This window comes from Eleutherodactylus coqui, chromosome 9 (genome assembly GCF_035609145.1).
Source record: "Eleutherodactylus coqui strain aEleCoq1 chromosome 9, aEleCoq1.hap1, whole genome shotgun sequence".
Taxonomy (NCBI): domain Eukaryota; kingdom Metazoa; phylum Chordata; class Amphibia; order Anura; family Eleutherodactylidae; genus Eleutherodactylus; species Eleutherodactylus coqui.
Genome location: NC_089845.1, coordinates 168,636,822 through 168,661,926, shown reverse-complemented (window position 1 = coordinate 168,661,926; position 25,105 = coordinate 168,636,822). Strand labels below are relative to the sequence as shown.

The 25,105-nt window shown below is 54.5% G+C and overlaps 1 protein-coding gene across 3 annotated transcripts in view; it reads left to right on the top strand.

Annotated features, from left to right (window-relative positions):
• Positions 1–10,635: 10,635 nt before the first annotated feature.
• Positions 10,636–25,105, top strand: part of PHF20L1 (PHD finger protein 20 like 1) — a 110,219-nt gene continuing 95,749 nt past the window's right edge. For 2 of the 3 annotated variants that reach the window (XM_066578776.1, XM_066578775.1), the window contains exons 1-2: positions 10,636–10,781; positions 23,422–23,532. In XM_066578776.1, coding sequence (XP_066434873.1) covers positions 23,450–23,532 — 83 coding nt within the window. In that variant the 5' untranslated portion in view covers positions 10,636–10,781; positions 23,422–23,449. Of the gene's footprint in view, positions 10,782–23,421; positions 23,533–25,105 lie in introns of those variants that run through there. The other variant, XM_066578777.1, reaches the window with a different exon arrangement.

Sequence of the window (25,105 nt, the reverse complement as noted above, 5' to 3'; positions counted from 1 at the left end):
ACGCTATAAGGAGAACCTTTCCACTCTCATACCTGAAGAGGAAAGAGGTTCGATAGTGATGCTATACCACAGGACCCTGGCGGACAAACTGATGGTAAAATTCCCATTCGACAGCGCTAGTGGCCGAAGGCGCAGTTCCGAGGGCCAGGTAGCAGGGGAGACGCAGAGATCAGGCAGCATGTACAGCACAGGCAGGGGAACACTCTCTAAGGCCTTTAACAGCTTTCTGGCTCCCCAGCAAGACTGTGTCACCGCTCCCCAGTCAAGGCTGAGTCAGCGGGAGCACTGTAAAAGGATGGTGAGGGAGTACGTAGCCGATCGCACGACCGTCCTCCGTGACGCCTCTGCCCCCTACAACTACTGGGTTTCGAAGCTGGACACGTGGCCTGAACTCGCGCTGTATGCCCTGGAGGTGCTTGCTTGTCCTGCAGCTAGCGTCTTGTCAGAGAGGGTGTTTAGTGCGGCTGGGGGAATCATCACAGATAAGCGTACCCGCCTGTCAACTGACAGTGCCGACAGGCTTACACTCATCAAGATGAACAAAGCTTGGATTTCCCCAGACTTCTCTTCTCCACCAGCGGACAGCAGCGATACCTAAACAATACGTAGGCTGCACCCGCGGATGGAAGCATCGTTCTCTATCACCATCCAAAACGGGGACCTTTTAGCTTCATCAATCTGTGTATAATATTCATCCTCCTCCTCCTGCTACTCCTCCTGAAACCTCACGTAATCACGCCGAACGGGCAATTTTTCTTAGGCCCACAAGGCTCAGTCATATAATTTTTGTAAACAATTTTTATACGTTTCTATGCTCATTAAAGCGTTGAAACTTTCACCTGAACCAATTTTTATTTTAGCTGGGCTGCCTCCAGGCCTAGTTACCAATTAAGCCACATTAACCAAAGCGATTAATGGGTTTCACCTGCCCTCTTGGTTGGGCATGGGCAATTTTTCTGACGTACATTAGTACTGTTGGTACACCAATTTTTTGGGGCCCTCGCCTACAGTGTAATCCAATAAATTTTTTGTCCACCTGCATTAAAGCTGACGTTACATCAGCTGTGCTGGGCACTGCAATGGGATATATTTATGTACCGCCGGTGGGTTCCAGGGAGCCACCCATGCTGTGGGTCCACAGGGAGTTGTAACTGCATGTGTCTACTTCTAAAGAACCCCAGTCTGACTGGGGCATGCAGTGTGGGCCGAAGCCCACCTGCATTAAACATGACATTACCTCAGCTGTGCTGGGCAATGCAATGGGATATATTTATGTACTGCCGGTGGCTTCCTGGCACCCACCCATGCTGTCGGTCCACACGGAGTCGTAACTGCATGTGTCTACTTCTAAAGAACCCCAGTCTGACTGGGGCATGCAGTGTGGGCCGAAGCCCACCTGCATTTAATCGGACGTTACCTCAGCTGTGATGGGCACTGCAATGGGATACATTTATGTACAGCTGGTGGGTTCCAGGGAGCCACCCATGCTGTGGGTGCACACGGAATTCCCATTGCGGAGTTGTACCTGCCTATGACTATTTATAAAAAACCGCGGTCTGACTGGGGCATGCAGACACCTTGACAGAATGAATAGTGTGTGGCACATAGGTTCCCCATTGCTATGCCCACATGTGCAGCTCCTGATGGAGGTGGCACAGGATTGGATTTCTCATTGCTTCTGTACAGCATTGTGGGCTATCGCCCCGCCCCTTTTAAAGAGGGTCGCTGCCTAGCCGTGCCAACCCTCTGCAGTGTGTGCCTGCGGTTCCTCCTCATGGCAGACACACTTATAAATAGACATGAGGGTGGTGTGGCATGAGTGCAGCTGAAGGCTGCACAGGGACACTTTGGTGTGCGCTGTGGACACTGCATCGTGCGGGGGGGGGGGGGGGTTGGGCAGCATGTAACCCAGGAAAAGTGGCAGCGGAGTGTCATGCAGGCAGTGATTGTGCTTTGTTGGAGGTAGTGTGGTGCTTAGCTAAGGTATGCATTGCTAATGAGCGCTTTTCAGGAGTAAAAGTTGTTGGGAGGGGGGGGCACTCTTGCCGCTATTGTGGCTTAATAGTGGGACCTGGGAACTTGAGATGCAGCCCAACATGTAGCCCCTCGCCTGCCCTATCCGTTGCTGTGTCGTTCCCATCACTTTCTTGAATTGCCCAGATTTTCACAAATAGAGACCTTAGCGAGCATCGGCGATATACAAAAATGCTCGAGTCGCCCATTGACTTCAATGGGGTTTGTTACTCGAAACGAACCCTCGAGCATCGCGATAATTTCGTCCCGAGTAACGAGCACCAGAGCATTTTGGTGCTCGCTCATCTCTAGAGTTTACCCTTCCTCCAAACCCTGTTAATGTTCTGTCCGGTCCTCTCTTTTGCAAGTTAAGCAACAGAGAGATATGCACACCCACTTCGGCTGTAGCCAAGTTAACGGCCGTTACCTTAGCAAATGGGAGTCTGGCGTCCACTCTTCCATTCCCTAGAGCCTCAGGAGCTGTCTCTTTGGCCTGAGCCTGGACTTTGATAATAGCCACCTGTTTAGGTAAAACTAAAACTTTGTACAACAAAGACACTGATTCTGCGTTCTGGATTGGCTTACGCAATAATCTAACAAAATTTCCACTGCACTACAAGGGTGCAAAATCGAATGTGTTTCCATTGGCATACCTTGGTGCAGACACTAACAATCTTACCTTCAGCCAGTCCATACACTTCAGTGCGAACCATCAACTCCAGCCTCTTGAGCAAATATCCCAGGAAGAGAATGTTTTTTTTCTTTCCTACTATTACCACTGTTGGTTACTGCTGCATACCCTGTTCTTCTTATCCATTTTCATGATAACTGGGACAATGTACAAAAAAACACAAAATCTGGGTTAGCAATTGGTTCATCTTTAACATGCTCAAATCCAGGGATTTTATACATCCTGGGTAGAACCAACCAGGTACATCCCTCTCCATTAAAGATGAAAGTGAACAAGCACTGGCAAAACTTCAGCAGGGTACCCCATTGAAAGTGGGTTTTTTTTTGCAGATCCACAACTGTAAAATAAGTGGCAGTGGGGGGCTGGCCTTTTTTCTCCTTTCTTTTTAACTGGATACAGTGGAATGTTACCAGGAGAAGTGGTTTTCTTTTATGGCAACAGCCTGTAGTAACTTCAATGGCTGCCTTTCATGCAAAGCTGAGGGGGTACTAAGGCATGTGAAACACACACCCTTCTTTCAGCTTGATCAAGACAGGTGAGACCAGAAGCTTCCCAATATCTCTCGCTAGTCACCCCTAGTGTCTGTGGGACTGAGTAAGCTTTTTCCAAGAGGACAAAAGCTTTTAACAAGCAAATTAACTGTTCATCCAACACAGAGAGACCGTGACAGTAAAGGGGCCCACAACTCCTCTGGTACCTGCGTACAAACTTGTTGCAGATAGGGAAAGAATTTACAATCTGTAACAATAGGAACTACACGAATGGTGGTTAACTGCTGGTTTATTTAAGGGCTTAATACCCCAATACCATTTGGGGTATATTCAATTTCTGCTTGTATCACTGTAAGAGTGTCTGTCCTAATAGGTTGACTGAGCAGGTCTCTGACATCATAAGTCTACCCACATTTGAAATGTGATACCCTTTAAGCACATTTTTGCTATTCATTTGTTTGCAATGCACTCATCAGGATTGTCAAGTACATAATTATCTCATTTTAGCATCATACTCCAATAGTATTCAAATAAGTAGAGCCCAATATTTTGAATACACTATATTTTTGTGTTGTAACATCCAGAACAAATACACACATTTTTTTCTTTACTGGTTCTTATAGAGGAGGGGCAAAACCATTACATACTGTTCTACTCTCCTTTTCCTTACACAATCTAGCTCCACCTCTTACATTTAGATTGGCTAACACTCATTCTCCCCCGCCTTAGTTATGACCTCACGATAGAGACAAAGAGTATGATGTGGTTATGTAAAAAAAGTGAAAGGGTTTGCAGTAACAGGGTTTCAGAGGAAATACAGATATACCACAACCACACATGTTGTAAGGACTGAATGCCTGTGTTAATAAGCCAAAAACAACAGATGTTCCATATGGCTATGAGAACACGCCTGACAAACAATAGAGAGACAAACACATCTCTTTTACATAGAAATGACAGTCTTATTATTACATTAGTGTTAAAGTATTGAAACAACACAATTAACTCAATGCACTGCACAGTTCTATTCAGCTTAAGCAAACAGTGCTATTTTTGGTTTTCCCAACGAGAATCAAACATTGCAACTTTTTACACACCTCTCTGAGGCTGACAGCCCCTGCCTTCAGAATTCACTTTAACACATTTGTTTTCTTTAAGAAAACATCTGCAATTGCCAGGAGGAGGGGGCGTACGCTGAAGAAAATATTAACTCTTAACTATATAATAGCCCTTTTTCAACACTGCTATGTTTGTCCAAGATATTCAAGAGAAAACAGAAACGATATAGCAAAATAAAAAAATATTACGAATGAAATAACAATGCTAGTTATATACGCATATATATATATATATATATATATATATATATATACTAGCTTACCCGTCGCGCGTTGCTGCGAAGACAGACAGGCATACATTCATTCGTTTTTATATATCTAGATAACAACCAATCACAGCGCAGCTTTCATGTTACCTCAGTGGTATAATATATAACAACCAATCACAGCGCAGCTTTCATGTTACCTTAGCAGTAAGAGAAATAACAACCAATCACAGCGCAACTTTTATTTTACCTCAGTAGTATAAGAAATAGCAACCAATCACAGCACAGCTTTCATTTTACCTCAGCATTCTCAATATCCAGCAATTGCCTTGTGAAACGTTCGGCGGATGCATCATTTTCTGGTTGAACACTCATCCCGTTGCTCGTAATGCCTTTTGCTTTCGTGCTTGAGATGGAAATCAAACGATCTTTGTCTGTGGGGCATAACTGTCGACGATGCTCGCACGTGCGCCACCTATCGTAGGATAGTTGTACTATGCCAGTAATCTTCCCAGGAGTGTACTCAGCAACTTCCCAAAGTCTCATGGCAATTGGATGAATGGTGTAGTAATGCATAAAGGACAGACAGACAGACATACATTCATTTATATATATCAGGAAGTGAGAAAATTACATTCCGTACGTAAAATTTGGACGCTAATTCTTTTGCGCATAGAATCGAATAATCGAGTTGGGACCCATTAGCTTTTCCTATTATGACATAATCAATGCCCGTGCCAAATTTCATGTTTCTATGTGAGAAAATTACATTCCGTACGTAAAATTTGGACGCTAATTCTTTGGCGCTTAGAATTGAATAATCAGGTTGGGACCCATTAGCTTTTCCTATTTATGACATAATCAATGCTCGTGCCAAATTTCAAGTTTCTATGACATTGGGAAGCGAGAAAATTAGATTCCGTACGTAAAATGTGGACGCTAATTCTTTGGCGCATAGAATTGAATAATCGAGTTGGGACCCATTAGCTTTTCCTATTTATGGCATAGTCAGTGCTCGTGCCAAATTTCAAGTTTCTATGACATCGCGAAGTGAGAGAATTAGTGGCAGTGATGGAAATCAAACGATCTACGTGGGGGGGGGGCGCAACTGTCGACGACGCTCGCACGCGCGCCATTTATCATAGGATAGTTGTACTATGCCTATAATCTTCCCAGGAGTGACTCAACAACTTCCCAAAGTTTCATGGCGATCGGATGAATGGTGTAGTAGCGCATAAAGGACAAACACACACACAGACACACACACACACAGACAGACACACACGCATATATTCAATTTTATATATATACACGTTTATCCACACACGTATGACTCTGCTCTATCAGAGACATTCCAAGTTATCAATTCCAACCCTCCAACCTTACCATATGGAACAAAACTTCACCTTGCGCAATCCAATCAAGGCTGCTGAAAGCCCATTTGAGAGGTATACGGCCTTTCACTTCTTCTGTACTAAGCAGCAGGTCCCCTGTCTTAGAATTCAAATTCTCACCTGTTCAGTAGACCAATTGTTTTCGTCTATGATTTGTGTGCCTCTGATAGGTTCCTGTATGTCATGGTTACAGTATGAATCTCTGGAAGACTGCTTTCCCACTATGAAGGAATAGTTCCTTGGCACCCAAATGGATCTACTCTCCCAGTCAGTCAGGAAAAAAACCATGAGATAGCAGGAGGTGAAATCGCCCTCCTCAGAACCTCCAAATGCCAGATGAGCCCCCAGGAGTGTGGTGGGGCCAAATGATACCCAGGCTGTTTCTTCAGAAGCATAGACACTTTATTATATGGATACATATATGTGTGTTCAGTGGAATAATTTCCCAAGACTGAACCGACGACAAACGGGAACCAACTCTCTTATACAATCCACACAAATCCATTCTTCTGTTATCTAAAAACAAACTGATTGGTTACATTTCACTACACTATTACACAGGCGCGGTAACTCTTTAACCCTACAATTGCTATCGTATCTCCTGCCCTAAAATGGGCATACTTCCACCCTCCTTTTCACAACACTCACCATCTCACTTGCATTAACCCTTTCTTATTCAAATCTCAGCTACCACAACAGCAGCCCTGTGAACAGCAGCCCCTTGACAATCAGCTATTGATGACCTATATGGAGGAATGCTGCTAGTACAATGAGGTTCAGCTGTGTATTTTCTAGATTTTGATGCAATCCACAAACCGTGAATTCATTAAAGGGGTTGTCCCGCGCCGAAACGGGTTTTTTTTTTTTTTCAACCCCCCCCCCGGTCGGCGCGAGACAACCCCGATGCAGGGAGGTAAAGGAAGTTTACCGGAGCGCTTACCTTAATCCCCGCGCTCCGGTGACTTCAATACTTACCGCTGAAGATGGCCGCCGGGATCCTCTGTCTTCGTGGACCGCAGCTCTTCTGTGCGGTCCATTGCCGATTCCAGCCTCCTGATTGGCTGGAATCGGCACGTGACGGGGCGGAGCTACACGGAGCCTGCATTCTGCACGAGCGGCTCCATAGAAGATTGCAGAAGACCCGGACTGCGCAAGCGCGGCTAATTTGGCCATCGGAGGGCGAAAATTAGTCGGCACCATGGAGACGAGGACGCTAGCAACGGAGCAGGTAAGTATAAAACTTTTTATAACTTCTGTATGGCTCATAATTAATGCACAATGTATATTACAAAGTGCATTATTATGGCCATACAGAAGTGTATAGACCCACTTGCTGCTGCGGGACAACCCCTTTAACAACTTAAACTGAACTCATTGGCAAGCTCCACGGACCTGCCTTACCAGAGAACTTCTTGACCGCATTACTGCTGCAACCCAGCCGCATGGCAGTGGGCACATAATGGTGCAAATTATTCTGTGAACTGTAATGTACATGTGCCTTGGATTTCACCTTCCGCATTGCAAAGCCAGGGCTATGGCCCCAAGTGGCAGATTGACACTGATGAACTCTTGAGGTGCTATCCTGAAGATGCAAGATGGAAAACCCCTTTAAGTGCCTCAATAAATTGAACTAATTCAGATCCTGACCAGTTCCAAATTAGGATGATATTGTCCATAACTGTTTTGGCAGGATGGTAAACTGTTTCCAGTAAATTCATGTTCTGGAGCAAATTGGTGCCCATGGCAGTACCCGAAATCGGAAAAAAAAATTATATCCCATAAAAAACAGTTAAGACTTTTATATGTGTAAAGGGACGTATGGAAATAGGTGATCCAGAAGAGACGACCCTGACTTGTGAAGTGCATCCCCAATAAAATACTGTATTCATATTAAACTGAACTGTAGCCATAAGGTCCATGCACAGATCTACTTTGTACGGCAACTACAGTTCCTTGAGTTCCTTTGCTCACTTGGGTGTCACAGGTGATGAGAGAGATGATGTATGATGGAGAGAGCGTGAGAGAGGGGGACTAAAGAACGCTTAGGATTTGCTTGATAAAGGAGCCTTCAATAGCTCCGAAATGCATTGCAAACTTCATCACTTGGATCTTCCTTCCCTGCCCACTTTTTATTTCTGCACTCTGCTTTGGAATATTAACCCTTTGCAATCCAATTTTGGATTCAGGGTTTCCTAGGGGGATTTCTCTTTCTGCCATTTTACAATGGCACCATCTGCTGACTAGAGCCAGTACTGCAGTATGTGACATGATGGAGAGGCCCCCCGACAACAGAGCGGCCAGTAACATACTGTAAGGCTGGGTTCACACAGGGCAGATTTGCTGTGAAAATTCCATCCGGAATTTCACTGCGGCATATCTGCCGGCGGACGCTAATCCTGGGGTTAGCCAGCCATGTGGACGAGATTTGTCAAAAATCTCGTCCACACAAGACGGCCAATCCGTCGCAGCAAAGCCAGCACTGCTGCGTGGATTCCCCGGCCGCAGCATGTGTATTTTTTTTTGTTATGGCCGCGCTGCTCTTTATGGGAGCGCTGTCCGAAATGGAAAAGCGTGTCAAAGTGCCGCTCGTTTTGAAGCAGTGCTTTTCTGACAGCAAAACCGTGAGATTTCCGCTAGGAATACGTCACGTGTGACCCCAGCCTAAGAATACCCTGTCGGACGTCTTCCAACATCAGAGCTGTACAGGCCTCAATCAGAATGTTGGAAGACGTCAGACAGTGGATTGGAAAGGGTTAAAAACCTTTTAAACTTTCAACACCAAGATTCTTTTTTCCCCTTGAGAATTGTTCTCCAGGAGAGAGACCTCCCATATGAGTAAGAGCCCTCTCTCATCTGCCTGCACCCTACCCCATCAGCACCTGATCACTTAAAAAGAGCAAGAGGTAAGAGAAAGAGAGGGGAGGGGGGCAGAGAGCGAGGGAAGAACGAGAGAGAGGGGAGAGTTAGAAGGGAGAAAGAGAGGGAAAGGGAGAGATAGACGGGAGAGGCGAAAGAGGGAGAGGAGAGAGAGGGAAGGAGAAGAGAGAGAAAGGGAAGGAGATGAGGAGAGAGGGAAGGAGATGAGGAGAGAGGGAAGGAGATGAGGGGAGAGAAAAGGAGATGAGGGGAGAGAAAAGGAGATGAGGGGAGAGAAAAGGAGATGAGGGGAGAGAAAAGGAGATGAGGGGAGAGAAAAGGAGATGAGGGGAGAGAAAAGGAGATGAGGGGAGAGAAAAGGAGATGAGGGGAGAGAAAAGGAGATGAGGAGAGAGAGGGAAGGAGAAGAGAGAGAAAGGGAAGGAGATGTGGAGAGAGAAAAGGAGATGAGGAGAGAGAAAAGGAGATGAGGAGAGGGAAAAGGAGATGAGGAGAGAGAAAAGGAGATGAGGAGAGAGAGGGAAGGAGAAGAGAGAGAGGGAAGGAGATGTGGAGAGAGAAAAGGAGATGAGGAGAGAGAAAAGGAGATGAGGAGAGAGAAAAGGAGATGAGGAGAGAGAAAAGGAGAAGAGAGAGAGGGAAGAAGATGTGGAGAGAGAAAAGGAGATGAGGAGAGAGAAAAGGAGATGAGGAGAGAGAAAAGGAGATGAGAAGAGAGGGAAGGAGATGAGGAGAGAGAGAGGGAAGAAGATGTGGAGAGAGAGGGAAGGAGATGAGGAGAGAGAAAAGGAGATGAGAAGAGAGGGAAGGAGATGAGGAGAGAGAGAGGGAAGAAGATGTGGAGAGAGAGAGGGAAGGAGATGAGGAGAGGGAAGGAGATGAGGAGAGAGAAAAGGAGATGAGGGGAGAGAAAGGGAGATGAGGGGAGAGAAAAGGGGATGAGGAGAAAGAAAAGGGGATGAGGAGAGAGAGGGGAGGAGAAAGAAAAGGGGGTGAGGAGAGAGAGGGAAGCAGAAGAGAGAGAGGGTAGGAGAAGAGAGAGAAGATGACGAGAGAGAAAGGAAGATGAGGAGATAGAGAGAAGGAAAGGAGAGAGAGGGTAGAAAGAGAGAGAAAGAGAACAGGGGAGAATGAGAATATGAGAGAGAGGGGGAGAAACAGAAAGAGAGGGGGAGGCAGAGAAAGAGAAAAGGAGAGAGATAGAAATGGAGAGAGGCAGAGAGAGAGAGAGAGAGAGAGAGAGAGAGAGGGGATAAAGGTAGAGAAAAGCGAAAGAGGGAGAAAGAGAGGGGGGGTAGAGGGGAGAAAGGGTGAGAGAAAATGAGGGAGGGAGGTGGAGAGAGAAAGGGAGGGAGACAGAGGGGGAGAGGAATGGAGGTTAGAGAAGGAGGACATATGTTGGGAGGGGGATAGAGAGGACGGTGCTCGCCGAGGAGGGGGCGGCAGGTAACGTGTGACGGAGGGGCCGCGCCAGGGGTCTCCGGTTTTGCACGGTATTTTTACCCGTGAGTGCACGACGGTCAGGACCACAAAGGCCAAGTGTTCAGTGTTGCATTGTGGGAAGCACTGCACGCGCCCCAGCGGGTTGTTTAATGATACAATGTTGCGGCTCCTTATCTGATACATTTCTATACATTGTAATGTATTCTTTCTTAGCCCCGCCCTCTAAACTACCCCGATCACATGACCAAGCTGCCGACCTGAACGACGGAGAGTTCAGGCACGCCGGAAATCACGTGTCTCTCACCTTGGAGACGGCGGCGTACGCGTCTCCCTTTGACGCGCTGACCCGGAAGTTGTACTGGTCAGCCCTCTGACGTCGTGCGCTGTGATTGGCTGGCGGGCGCTCAGAGGGCTCTCTGGGAGCTGCGGGAGGGAGTCCTCGGAGAAGCCGTTACTGGAAGGATGAGGCTCCCCGGAGACTGAGACGCCGCGACATCCGAGAGGAGACTCGGCGTCCTGTGCGGGCCGAGCGGAGAGAGACAGCCGGGGTGAGAGAACGGGGCCACCCGGGACGGAGGAGCGAGATACCGGCCAGTAATATGGAGGGGGGCAAAGAGAGAGGCGATGTGTGACAGAAGAGACCGAATGAGAAGAAGAGCGCAGACGTATGACAGAGAGCGCAGTATGGTGGAGAGAGAGTGCGTGTGGCAGAGCGTAGAATGGAGGGCACGCGGGTGCAAGACGGGGAGAGGGAGGGCGCGCGGGTGCAAGACGGGGAGAGGGAGGGCGCGCGGGTGCAAGACGGGGAGAGGGAGGGCGCGCGGGTGCAAGACGGGGAGAGGGAGGGCGCGCGGGTTCAAGACGGGGAGAGGGAGGGAGCGCGGGTCGGGGAGAGGGAGGGAGCGCGGGTCGGGGAGAGGGAGGGAGCGCGGGTCGGGGAGAGGGAGGGAGCGCGGGTCGGGGAGAGGGAGGGAGCGCGGGTCGGGGAGAGGGAGGGAGCGCGGGTCGGGGAGAGGGAGGGAGCGCGGGTCGGGGAGAGGGAGGGAGCGCGGGTGCAAGACGGGGAGAGGGAGGGAGCGCGGGTCGGGGAGAGGGAGGGAGCGCGGGTCGGGGAGAGGGAGGGAGCGCGGGTCGGGGAGAGGGAGGGAGCGCGGGTCGGGGAGAGGGAGGGAGCGCGGGTGCAAGACGGGGAGAGGGAGGGAGCGCGGGTCGGGGAGAGGGAGGGCGCGCGGGTCGGGGAGAGGGAGGGCGCGCGGGTGCAAGACGGGGAGAGGGAGGGCGCGCGGGTGCAAGACGGGGAGAGGGAGGGCGCGCGGGTGCAAGACGGGGAGAGGGAGGGCGCGCGGGTGCAAGACGGGGAGAGGGAGGGCGCGCGGGTGCAAGACGGGGAGAGGGAGGGCGCGCGGGTGCAAGACGGGGAGAGGGAGGGCGCGCGGGTGCAAGACGGGGAGAGGGAGGGAGCGCGGGTCGGGGAGAGGGAGGGAGCGCGGGTCGGGGAGAGGGAGGGAGCGCGGGTCGGGGAGAGGGAGGGAGCGCGGGTGCAAGACGGGGAGAGGGAGGGAGCGCGGGTCGGGGAGAGGGAGGGAGCGCGGGTCGGGGAGAGGGAGGGAGCGCGGGTGCAAGACGGGGAGAGGGAGGGAGCGCGGGTTCAAGACGGGGAGAGGGAGGGAGCGCGGGTCGGGGAGAGGGAGGGAGCGCGGGTCGGGGAGAGGGAGGGAGCGCGGGTGCAAGACGGGGAGAGGGAGGGAGCGCGGGTCGGGGAGAGGGAGGGAGCGCGGGTGCAAGACGGGGAGAGGGAGGGAGCGCGGGTGCAAGACGGGGAGAGGGAGGGAGCGCGGGTCGGGGAGAGGGAGGGAGCGCGGGTGCAAGACGGGGAGAGGGAGGGAGCGCGGGTGCAAGACGGGGAGAGGGAGGGAGCGCGGGTCGGGGAGAGGGAGGGAGTGCGGGCGCAAGACGGGGAGAGGGAGCGCGGGTGCAAGACGGGGAGGGGGAGGGAGCAAGACGGGGAGGGGGAGGGAGCAAGACGGGGAGGGGGAGGGAGCGCGGGTGCAAGACGGGGAGAGGGAGGGAGCGCGGGAGCAAGATGGGGAGAGGGAGGGAGCGCGGGACGGGGAGAGGGAGGGAGCGCGGGACGGGGAGAGGGAGGGAGCGCGGGACGGGGAAAGGGAAGGAGCGCGGGACGGGGAGAGGGAGGGAGCGCGGGACGGGGAAAGGGAAGGAGCGCGGGACGGGGAGAGGGAGGGAGCGCGGGACGGGGAAAGGGAAGGAGCGCGGGACGGGGAGAGGGAGGGAGCGCGGGACGGGGAAAGGGAAGGAGCGCGGGACGGGGAAAGGGAGGGAGGGAGCGCGGGACGGGGAAAGGGAGGGAGGGAGCGCGGGACGGGGAAAGGGAGGGAGGGAGCGCGGGACGGGGAAAGGGAGGGAGGGAGCGCGGGACGGGGAAAGGGAGGGAGGGAGCGCGGGACGGGGAAAGGGAGGGAGGGAGCGCGGGACGGGGAAAGGGAGGGTGGGAGCGCGGGACGGGGAAAGGGAGGGTGGGAGCGCGGGACGGGGAAAGGGAGGGTGGGAGCGCGGGACGGGGAAAGGGAGGGTGGGAGCGCGGGACGGGGAGAGGGAGGGTGGGAGCGCGGGACGGGGAGAGGGAGGGTGGGAGCGCGGGACGGGGAGAGGGAGGGAGGGAGCGCGGGACGGGGAGAGGGAGGGTGGGAGCGCGGGACGGGGAGAGGGAGGGTGGGAGCGCGGGACGGGGAGAGCGAGGGAGCGCGGGTGCAAGACGGGGAAAGGGAGGGAGGGAGCGTGGGTGCAAGATGGGGATAGGGATGGAGCGCGGGACGGGGAGAGGGAGGGTGGGAGCGCGGGACGGGGAGAGGGAGGGTGGGAGCGCGGGACGGGGAGAGGGAGGGTGGGAGCGCGGGACGGGGAGAGGGAGGGTGGGAGCGCGGGACGGGGAGAGGGAGGGTGGGAGCGCGGGACGGGGAGAGGGAGGGTGGGAGCGCGGGACGGGGAGAGGGAGGGTGGGAGCGCGGGACGGGGAGAGGGAGGGAGGGAGCGCGGGACGGGGAAAGGGAGGGAGCGCGGGTGCAAGACGGGGAAAGGGAGGGAGGGAGCGTGGGTGCAAGATGGGGATAGGGATGGAGCTCAGGACGGGGAAAGGGAGGGAGGGAGCGCGGGTGCAAGACGGGGAAAGGGAGGGAGCGCGGGTGCAAGACGGGGAAAGGGAGGGAGGGAGCGTGGGTTCAAGACGGGGAAAGGGAGGGAGGGAGCGTGGGTGCAAGATGGGGAAAGGGATGGAGCGCGGGACGGGGAAAGGGATGGAGCGCGGGACGGGGAAAGGGATGGAGCGCGGGACGGGGAAAGGGATGGAGCGCGGGACGGGGAAAGGGATGGAGCGCGGGACGGGGAAAGGGATGGAGCGCGGGACGGGGAAAGGGATGGAGCGCGGGACGGGGAAAGGGATGGAGCGCGGGACGGGACGGGGAAAGGGATGGAGGGGGCGCGGGACGGGGAAAGGGAGGGAGGGGGCGCGGGACGGGGAAAGGGAGGGAGGGGGCGCGGGACGGGGAAAGGGAGGGAGCGCGGGACGGGGGGAGGGAGGGAGCGCGGGTGCGGGACGGGGAAAGGGGAGGGAGCGCGGAAAGGGAGGGACGGGGAAAGGGAGGGAGCGCGGAAAGGGAGGGACGGGGAAAGGGAGGGAGCGCGGGACGGGGAAAGGGAGGGAGGGAGCGCGGGTGCGGGACGGGGAAAGGGAGGGAGCGCGGGACGGGGAAAGGGAGGGAGCGCGGGACGGGGAAAGGGAGGGAGGGAGCGCGGGACGGGGAAAGGGAGGGAGGGAGCGCGGGACGGGGAAAGGGAGGGAGGGAGCGCGGGACGGGGAAAGGGAGGGAGGGAGCGCGGGACGGGGAAAGGGAGGGAGGGAGCGCGGGACGGGGAAAGGGAGGGAGGGAGCGCGGGACGGGTAAAGGGAGGGAGGGAGCGAGGGACGGGGAAAGGGAGGGAGGGAGCGCGGGACGGGGAAAGGGAGGGAGGGAGCGCGGGACGGGGAAAGGGAGGGAGGGAGCGCGGGACGGGGAAAGGGAGGGAGGGAGCGCGGGACGGGGAAAGGGAGGGAGGGAGCGCGGGACGGGGAAAGGGAGGGAGGGAGCGCGGGACGGGGAAAGGGAGGGAGGGAGCGCGGGACGGGGAAAGGATGGGAGGGAGCGCGGGACGGGGAAAGGATGGGAGGGAGCGCGGGACGGGGAAAGGATGGGAGGGAGCGCGGGACGGGGAAAGGATGGGAGGGAGCGCGGGACGGGGAAAGGATGGGAGGGAGCGCGGGACGGGGAAAGGATGGGAGGGAGCGCGGGACGGGGAAAGGGAGGGAGGGAGCGCGGGACGGGGAAAGGGAGGGAGGGAGCGCGGGACGGGGAAAGGGAGGGAGGGAGCGCGGGACGGGGAAAGGGAGGGAGGGAGCGCGGGACGGGGAAAGGGAGGGAGGGAGCGCGGGTGCAAGACGGGGAAAGGGAGGGAGCGCGGGACGGGGAAAGGGAGGGAGCGCGGGTGCAAGACGGGGAAAGGGAGGGAGCGCGGGACGGGGAAAGGGAGGGAGCGCGGGTGCAAGACGGGGAAAGGGAGGGAGCGCGGGTGCAAGACGGGGAAAGGGAGGGAGCGCGGGACGGGGAAAGGGATGGAGCGCGGGACGGGGAAAGGGATGCAGCGCGGGACGGGGAAAGGGAGGGATGGAGCGCGGGACGGGGAAAGGGAGGGAGGGAGCGCGGGACGGGGAAAGGGAGGGAGGGAGCGCGGGACGGGGAAAGGGAGGGAGGGAGCGCGGGACGGGGAAAGGGAGGGAGGGAGCGCGGGACGGGGAAAGGGAGGGAGGGAGCGCGGGACGGGGAAAGGGAGGGTGGGAGCGCGGGACGGGGAAAGGGAGGGTGGGAGCGCGGGACGGGGAAAGGGAGGGAGGGAGCGCGGGACGGGGAAAGGGAGGGAGGGAGCGCGGGTGCGGGACGGGGAAAGGGAGGGAGGGAGCGCGGGTGCGGGACGGGGAAAGGGAGGGAGGGAGCGCGGGTGCGGGACGGGGAAAGGGAGGGAGGGAGCGCGGGTGCGGGACGGGGAAAGAGAGGGAGGGAGCGCGGGTGCGGGATGGGGAAAGGGAGGGCGCGCGGGATGGGGAAAGGGAGGGCGCGCGGGATGGGGAAAGGGAGGGCGCGCGGGATGGGGAAAGGGAGGGAGCGCGGGACGGGGTAAGGATGGGAGGGAGCGCGGGACGGGGTAAGGATGGGAGGGAGCGCGGGACGGGGTAAGGATGGGAGGGAGCGCGGGACGGGGTAAGGATGGGAGGGAGCGCGGGACGGGGTAAGGATGGGAGGGAGCGCGGGACGGGGAAAGGATGGGAGGGAGCGTGGGTGCAAGATGGGGAAAGGGATGGAGCTCGGGACAGGGAAAGGGAGGGAGGGAGCGCGGGTGCAAGACGGGGAAAGGGAGGGAGCGCGGGTGCAAGACGGGGAAAGGGAGGGAGGGAGCGTGGGTTCAAGACGGGGAAAGGGAGGGAGGGAGCGTGGGTTCAAGATGGGGAAAGGGAGGGAGGGAGCGTGGGTGCAAGATGGGGAAAGGGATGGAGCGCGGGACGGGGAAAGGGATGGAGCGCGGGACGGGGAAAGGGATGGAGGGGGCGCGGGACGGGGAAAGGGAGGGAGGGGGCGCGGGACGGGGAAAGGGAGGGAGGGGGTGCGGGACGGGGAAAGGGAGGGAGGGGGCGCGGGACGGGGAAAGGGAGGGAGGGGGCGCGGGACGGGGGGAGGGAGGGAGCGCGGGTGCGGGACGGGGAAAGGGAGGGAGGGAGCGCGGAAAGGGAGGGACGGGGAAAGGGAGGGAGCGCGGGACGGGGAAAGGGAGGGAGCGCGGGACGGGGAAAGGGAGGGAGGGAGCGCGGGTGCAAGACGGGGGGAGGGAGCGCGGGACGGGGAAAGGGAGGGAGCGCGGGACGGGGAAAGGGAGGGAGGGAGCGCGGGACGGGGAAAGGGAGGGAGGGAGCGCGGGACGGGGAAAGGGAGGGAGGGAGCGCGGGACGGGGAAAGGGAGGGAGGGAGCGCGGGACGGGGAAAGGGAGGGAGGGAGCGCGGGACGGGGAAAGGGAGGGAGGGAGCGCGGGACGGGGAAAGGGAGGGAGGGAGCGCGGGACGGGGAAAGGGAGGGAGGGAGCGCGGCACGGGGAAAGGGAGGGAGGGAGCGCGGCACGGGGAAAGGATGGGAGGGCGCGCGGGACGGGGAAAGGATGGGAGGGAGCGCGGGACGGGGAAAGGATGGGAGGGAGCGCGGGACGGGGAAAGAATGGGAGGGAGCGCGGGACGGGGAAAGGATGGGAGGGAGCGCGGGACGGGGAAAGGATGGGAGGGAGCGCGGGACGGGGAAAGGATGGGAGGGAGCGCGGGACGGGGAAAGGATGGGAGGGAGCGCGGCACGGGGAAAGGATGGGAGGGAGCGCGGGACGGGGAAAGGATGGGAGGGAGCGCGGGACGGGGAAAGGATGGGAGGGAGCGCGGGACGGGGAAAGGATGGGAGGGAGCGCGGGACGGGGAAAGAATGGGAGGGAGCGCGGGACGGGGAAAGGATGGGAGGGAGCGCGGGACGGGGAAAGGATGGGAGGGAGCGCGGGACGGGGAAAGGATGGGAGGGAGCGCGGGACGGGGAAAGGATGGGAGGGAGCGCGGGTGCAAGACGGGGAAAGGGAGGGAGCGCGGGACGGGGAAAGGGAGGGAGCGCGGGACGGGGAAAGGGAGGGAGGGAGCGCGGGTGCAAGACGGGGAAAGGGAGGGAGCGCGGGACGGGGAAAGGGAGGGAGCGCGGGACGGGGAAAGGGAGGGATGGAGCGCGGGACGGGGAAAGGGAGGGATGGAGCGCGGGACGGGGAAAGGGAGGGATGGAGCGCGGGACGGGGAAAGGGAGGGATGGAGCGCGGGACGGGGAAAGGGAGGGATGGAGCGCGGGACGGGGAAAGGGAGGGATGGAGCGCGGGACGGGGAAAGGGAGGGATGGAGCGCGGGACGGGGAAAGGGAGGGATGGAGTGCGGGACGGGGAAAGGGAGGGAGCGCGGGACGGGGAAAGGGAGGGATGGAGCGCGGGACGGGGAAAGGGAGGGAGGGAGCGCGGGTGCAAGACGGGGAAAGGGAGGGAGCGCGGGACGGGGAAAGGGAGGGAGGGAGCGCGGGTGCAGGACGGGGAAAGGGAGGGAGCGCGGGACAGGGAAAGGGAGGGAGCGCGGGTGCAAGACGGGCAAAGGGAGGGAGGGAGCGCTGGTGCAAGACGGGGAAAGGGAGGGAGCGCGGGTGGAAGACGGGGAAAGGGAGGGAGCGCGGGACGGGGAAAGGGAGGGAGCGCGGGACGGGGAAAGGGAGGGAGCGCGGGACGGGGAAAGGGAGGGAGCGCGGGACGGGGAAAGGGAGGGAGCGCGGGACGGGGAAAGGGAGGGAGCGCGGGACGGGGAAAGGGAGGGAGCGCGGGACGGGGAAAGGGAGGGAGCGCGGGTGCAAGACGGGGAAAGGGAGGGAGCGCGGGTACAAGACGGGGAAAGGGAGGGAGGGGGCGCGGGACGGGGAAAGGGAGGGAGGGGGCGCGGGACGGGGAAAGGGAGGGAGGGGGCGCGGGACAGGGAAAGGGAGGGAGGGGGCGCGGGACAAGGAAAGGGAGGGAGGGGGCGCGGGACGGGGAAAGGGAGGGAGGGGGCGCCGGGGGAAAAGAGAGATGGAGGGGGCGGGGCGCCGGGGGAAAAGAGAGATGGAGGGGGCGGGGCGCCGGGGGAAAAGAGAGGGATGGAGGGGGCGGGGCGCCGGGGGAAAAGAGAGGGATGGAGGGGGCGGGGCGCCGGGGGAAGAGAGGGATAGAGGGGGCGGGGCGCCGGGGGAAGAGAGGGATGGAGGGGGCGGGGCGCCGGGGAAGAGAGGGATGGAGGGGGCGGGGCGCCGGGGAAGAGAGGGATGGAGGGCGGGAGTGCGGGACAGGTTAAGGGAGGGACAGCTGGCATTTCTAGTCCAGATTTGAGCCACAACCTGCTAGTTGAGGAGGTTTATAAGCACAAAGCAGTAAGCTCTTGAGCACCCCCTAGTGGTGGCTGTAGGCAGCAAAAACCTAATCTGTTTAGTCTATACAGGGGGTTTGGAGCTTTGTATAAAAAAAACTGAGACAATGCTCTTATAAAGATGGCGCATATCAAGAAAAGAAGCCGCATAGTTTTGAGCATATTTATAGACCACCAACACGTTCACTTCAGAGCGTCTTCAGCTGCATCATCCGTTTTCGTCTATTAGCTGAATACAACGCCATATATGGGACCATCTTCAGCTTCTTGCTGGGAGGAGCCTTAAACGATCAATGGAGCAGGAGCGCTCCCAGGTGAACGTGTTGGTGCTCTTTAAAGGAAAGTGTCATCAGATAATCACCACCTGTAGAAATCACTTTTTATGTCAAACTGATTTACTGGTAAATTTTGGTAATTAATTTTGAATGTGTGTGTAATATATGTTAAACTCCTAAAATACTGCAGATAACAAAAGAGCCACCATTCACAAAAGCTGATGTCACAGCTCACCCCCTGCCCCTCCCTGCACTCTAATCACTAAACCTAATAATAGGGTGGCTGCCCACCCGTAGTCCTGTACAGGCAAGATGGCCGCCCACCCGTAGTCCTGTGCAGGCAAGATGGCCGCCCACCCGTAGTCCTGTGCAGGCAAGATGGCCGCCCACCCGTAGTCCTGTACAGGCAAGATGGCCGCCCACCTGTAGTCCTGTGCAGGCAATAGAATATAAAATCTAGAATCAGAAAATTAAAACAGATTAGAAAAATGGAAGATTTGTCGCTATCTGGTTTTAATTAGTAAAAACAATATAGGTGATACTTTGCCTCAAAGTGTTTCTCCCGGAAGGAATGTAGAGCCCTCTACTAATTATTAAGGATGTAGCTCAGTGGCAGAGCGCATGCTGTACATATATGACGCTCCGGGTTTAATCCCCGACATCTCCACATGGGGGAATTGGAGCTCCGAACTCAGGAAGAGAAATATGATGTCATCGGCATCCCGGAAACTTGGTGGGATGATACACATGATTGGATACAAGGCTTGAAGGATACAATGTATTTATAAGGAACAGACCTAATACAAGGGGAGGAGGTGTTGTGTTGTATGTTAGGAGAACATTCATCTCCACAGAGATTCAAGCTTCAGAGCTGGGAGTTCTGTAGAAACTGTTTGGGGAAGAATACAAGGAGAGAACAACAGAAAGGACACCATTGTAGGCATTTACTAAAGGCCGCCTGGACCAAGCAGAAGATATGGAGGAACTCTTTCTACATCAGATGGCCAAGCTCTCAAAGAAGCCCAACATAGTGATCATGGGAGATTTTACCAATCCAGACATTTGTTGGGAATCTCTCAGGTAAAAGTAATGGATCCAACAGATTCTTATCCGCTCTTGGTGACAACTTTATCTTCCAGAAGGTAGAAGAGAAAACAAGGGGATCTGCTATCTTGACCCTAATTCTTACCAACAGGGAGGGAATGGTTGAGGAAGTAAGTGTGGCCAGGACCTTAGGAGGCAGTGATCATGATATACTTGGATGTTGGATAACAAGAGGAGGAAGACCTGAGAAGACTCAGACCTCAAGGGTGGATTTCAGAAAGGCAGATTTTAATGAACTCAGAAAGAGGGTAGGAAGAATCCAATGGCTGGATGTTCTTAAGGGCAGAAATGTCCAAGAAGGTTGGGAAATATTGTGAAATGAGATTCTCAAAGCACAATCGTTACCAATCCCTAAAAGAAGGAAGAATGAGAAGCATTTAAAGAGACCCGGATGGATGAACACAGAACTTGTACACATGTTAGAGGAAGAAAAATATGTTTATCAAATGGAAAGAGGGGGAAATATCTAAAGAGGACTATAATGGGGTCTGCAGAAACTGTAGGGCAAATGTCAGAAAAGCTGAAGCTGATAATGAATTGAGGCTTGTAACAGAGGCCAAAAGCAATAAAAAAGGATTTTGGCGGTCAAAAGCAAAAGAAAATTCAAAGATGCTACTGGATGCTTACAAGATCAAAATGGTGGATTGGTTAAGAATGATGTTGAGAAGGAAGAACTTTTAAATTCCTATTTTGTATCTGTTTTCTCTTAGAAAGTAGATGGAACATCAGCTGATTACATGAAGTAATTATCCCCCTGTACTCTTCCTTAGTCAGACCTCATCTGGAATACAGTGTCCAGTTTTGTGCACTCCGATTTTAAAAAGACATTAGAGACAAAGCTGAAAGGAAGGAGACACAGATTAGATATTAGACAGTGAGGGAGATCAATGAGTGGAACAGGTTGCCACTGGAGGTGGGGAGTTCTCCTTCAATGGAAGTCTTCAGAGGCTGGACAGACATCTGTCTGGGCTGATTTAGTGATCCTGCACTGAGCAGGGGGTTGGACCCGATGACCCTGGATGTGCCTTCCAACTCCACCCCATTCTTGGATTCTGTGGTCCCAGTAATAATCAGAATGAAGAGCTCTACACGCACGCTGCTACACAAACAGTGGCATTAGCTCCTTCATGTAAATGTACGTTGTGGCTGGGATGTGGTTCCTTTGAATGGACGTAAACTTACATTCTATGGATAGCACGGGCTCAGAAGCTGAGACTGTGCCATCTGCAGCGGGAGTCGGCTGCCTCTGACCACCAGCTTCAGTCACGGCCTCAGACTGACAAACACCAGGGATCAATGAGAATCCTGATCGCTGCAGTTAACCCCTCACATGATCAATGGTAATCGCTCCATGCAAACTGTTCATACAGGAAGCGACGTTATCGGCTATCCACCATATAATCGCTGAGGGCCAATAAGTCGCCATGGCAAATGAATACCAGATAATCCGTCTGCCATGGCTTGTGCTCGCTATGAGCAGTACTAATACATTGCAGTACAGAAGTACTGCAGCGTATTATCTAAGTGATCATAGTATCAGAGGTCCAAGTCACCCACCGGGGCGTAAAAAATTAAATATAAAAAAAACCCACCTTTTTGTGCGCTTTTCTATTTGTTGAAGGAAAAACCTGTTTAATCTTGTATCCGTAACGACCCATGCGATAAATTCAACCACTTTTTATCCTGCACGGCAAATGCTATTTTAAAGAAAAGCCAAAATGCTTTTTTGTTGACTTTGCCTTCCCAAAATAAAAAAATGTACCCTAAAACGATAGCAATAAAAACTACAGCTGGCCACAGCGGACGAGCCCCCCCCCCAGTACTCCGCCCACGGGAAAAGTAAAGTTATGGGACGAAAACCCTGAGAAGATTCCTACCAACCCGCAGGAGGAAAAGGATCCTTTATAATCTATGCTGCACGATTAACTCTATAACCTCCCCCTCCTCCCGCCGGCCGGCCGTGTGGGCAAGAAAATAATAAAGTTAGGGCTTTTGAAAAATGCGCTGTGTCACGAAGGGGTTACATTTCCGGAGAAGCGCTATGAGGTCACTTTATAGCGGCCCTGATGGACATGGAGCAGTAATGTTTACTAATGCAAATCTGAGAGCTGATCGCCATGTTTGTGACCCTACAGCGGGTTTGGGGCCGTTGTCTCCATTGGTGGTCGCGGGTTTGGTTGGTGCCCTCGGTAGCCAAGTTTCAGACGGCCTTATATGAGAAGATACGTGGGCAGCAGCGGACGGGGTGATGAACGTTTTTTTTGACGGGGTCATTGTCCTCGCAGAATCCTCTAATAACCTAGCTGGTCGTGGGCAGTACCATGATTGTGCCGCCATGTTTAAGACCTCCCATTTGTCCTTGGCTGCGGATACTTTCAGTTCTGCTTCATAGCTGAAGAGAGCTGCGTTGGAGTCTGAAGTCCACCTCTTGCCACGTGAGGCATGCTCATTCTTGGGGCATGCTCTGGACAGTTTAGAAGGATCTCCTCAATGTAAAGTTTATTTTACCTACAGGGTCTCTTTTGTCAAATATACTTTCTATCGGTACATAACCGTCCGCAGCACATGCTGTGTATGGAGTGGGCTCAGGAGCGGACCCCTGCTCCATACACAGCGGCTGTCGACTGCCAACACCTGCCTGCACCAGCCGTGGTCAGAGATGACTGTCATTGCAAGCTTCTTAGTGCCACCGTCAATTCTCACATTGGCATTTAAATGTCCCAATCGTTCATGATTTAAATATCCTGAACAGCCCCATTGCACTAAGATTGTGTGCCGTACAGGTGTCATGGCAGCCTGGGGGCTTCTGAAAGCCCCCCAACACTGCCGTGGTCCTCTTGTCCATTAGGGATGTGCCTAAGGCAAGTATTAGGAAGCCTGTTAAAGTGCAGCATATTGCAATACCGCAGTATTTAGGAACTACCTTTTTTTTAAGGGTATTTTGTTTACAGCACATAAACTTGGTGTCGCTGTAATCCTACTGACCTACAGAATAAAGACAGTCCATTTTACTGCCCCGTAAAAGTCATCACCCCCTCCCCCCTCCTGATGCATTAGATAATACGTTAAATGCTACTGAGAAATGCAACTCGTCCCGCAAAAAAACAAGCCCTCATGGGATATGTCGCCGGAAAAATGGGAATACTGGAGCCTTGGAACGTGATTTGGCACATTTTTGACCCTCGGTCATGAAGGGGTTAAGAAGTACAGATTGTCCCAGCAGCTCAACCTCACATAAGGGAAGTTGCGCAAAGTACATGCAGGTTGAGTTATACAAGTCCTGCGACGCTCCACCGGCCCGTCGGTGTATAGATGGGTCACTGTTATTTAAAGAGAACTGTAGATGGCGCCGCAGTGCCGGCCTTCTTTGGAAGGAAGGACTCCCTCCAGACGGCCGCTGCTGGTATTGGTGTGAGCTGCTGCTGTATACTAATATTTCATCGTAGAGTTTATACCACCAGACATCTACCGCCTCTCCATAGGAGATTAGTGAGCGGCCTCTGGGACCCCCATAGATCGGACCCCCACAGGAGCACAATCGCGTGGCCATGTGATGCTTCTGACAGAACATTTGTGGGACAGTCGTGACCGAGTACATTGCATTTGCATTTTCTTGTTGAACTCTATGAAATGTGTGAATGATTCGGTGAGAATACATGGGGGGTGGGGGGGTGCGGCCACCTCGGGGCGGTAGAGCTGACCGGCGCTGCCGCATGCGCTTGTTTTGATCACGCGATACTTCTGTTCTTCCGTAGGTCGAGGGGAGAAGAGACGACTCTTAAGATGAGTAAGAAGCCTCCGGTTCGCCCTGGAATCACGTTTGAGATCGGCGCTCGCTTAGAGGCGCAGGACTACTTGCAGAAATGGTACCGGCAGTTTTGTTCTTCACATCTCTATATACATTGCTTGTTTTCACAGTTGCTCGTGTAGCTGCGGCGCGGCCGCGGGGGAGCGCTTGGTCTTACGCCATATTCACACATCTGATAATCTCGTTGTGTGTTTTGCGAGAAGCACGGAAATACAACCCATTATTTACCATAGGTGTATTTATGTGGGGAAGTTTCTAGAAAAAAACACAGGATGTGCTGTTTTTCTGCATAATATTGCCCATATTTTTCTATCGGACCACGAAAAAAAATTCCATTGCGCTTGTATACAGATGGGGGTTAAAAAAAAAATAATTATATATATATATATATATATATATACTTCCTATTGAATCCAGCTTTGGTGACAATCGCACGTGCTGTAATGTGTTCTTCTCGTAAAATTCATTATTCTGCATGGAATATCATGTTTACCAGCACGCTTGTCCGTGTGAAGACTGCCTTAGGCCTCGTTCACATGAGGATTCTTTTGCACGCATCCGTGCAGCGCAAAATGCAGTGCCGCACGGATGAGCAGAAAAACGCGTGAACGAAGCTCTGTGCAAATTGCTTTTAATAGGGGCTGCCGGCATCCCCCCACAGTGATTTTATCAGCTCAGCCAATCACAGGCAGCGCTCAGCCATTCATTGAATGACAGCTGAACGCTGCCTCTGATTGATTGGCTGAGCACTCAGCCAGACATAGTCCTTTCAGCAGCGGGGATTTTAAATCGCCACCTGCTGAAAGAGCTGCAGAGCAGTGCAGGGAGAGCAAGCAGCTAGACGCACCGAGCCCCGACACCAACAGAGAGGTGTGTGTGTGTGTGTGTGTGTATATATTATATAAATTTTTTTTATTTTTTTTTACACAAACTAGGGATGATTTCAGGGAAGGGCTTATATTTAAAGCCCTTCCCTGAAAAATCACTGCAGGGGTTATCGGCAGCCCATTGCGTTCCTCTGCCACAGCTGTCGCAGTGTTCAGTGATGAGCGGACTCCCCGTGGGGAATATTTACATGCAACATGGACCTATCTTTTGCAGGTGCGCGTGTTTGCACGCTTGTAAAACACGGACATGTGAACACACCATGGAAACTGATGGTTCTAATGGATGCGCGGTTTTGTGCGCACATAAACACACTCGTCTGAGCGACGCCTTAAAGGGATCTTGCTACAACAGACCTGCATCACCTGCTTAGAGGATCAGCGATGAATCCGGTGGTGCGGTACAGGAGTCTTCGCAGCCTCCCATGATCACACTATTCTCATGTCTGTGATTGGCTGATATTTGTGTTTGGAAGCCCCTTTAACGCGCCTTTGCACGCCTGATTGCACAATAGTCATGTGACGTCACAACCTCCAGAAAGACAGACAGCTAGTAATTAGACTAAAAACTAATGAAAAAACCTGGGAGGCAAGTATGGAAGGTGACAGAAGGCAAAGACCCTACTGCCTTGTACAACTGTTATCATGGTGACGGTCCTCGAACCGCAACATGTCACAGAGAACTCCTGCTTGTGGTGGTCTTGTATCCCAAGCAGATCTGTCCCTTCTGACGGCTGCAGGGGCCGC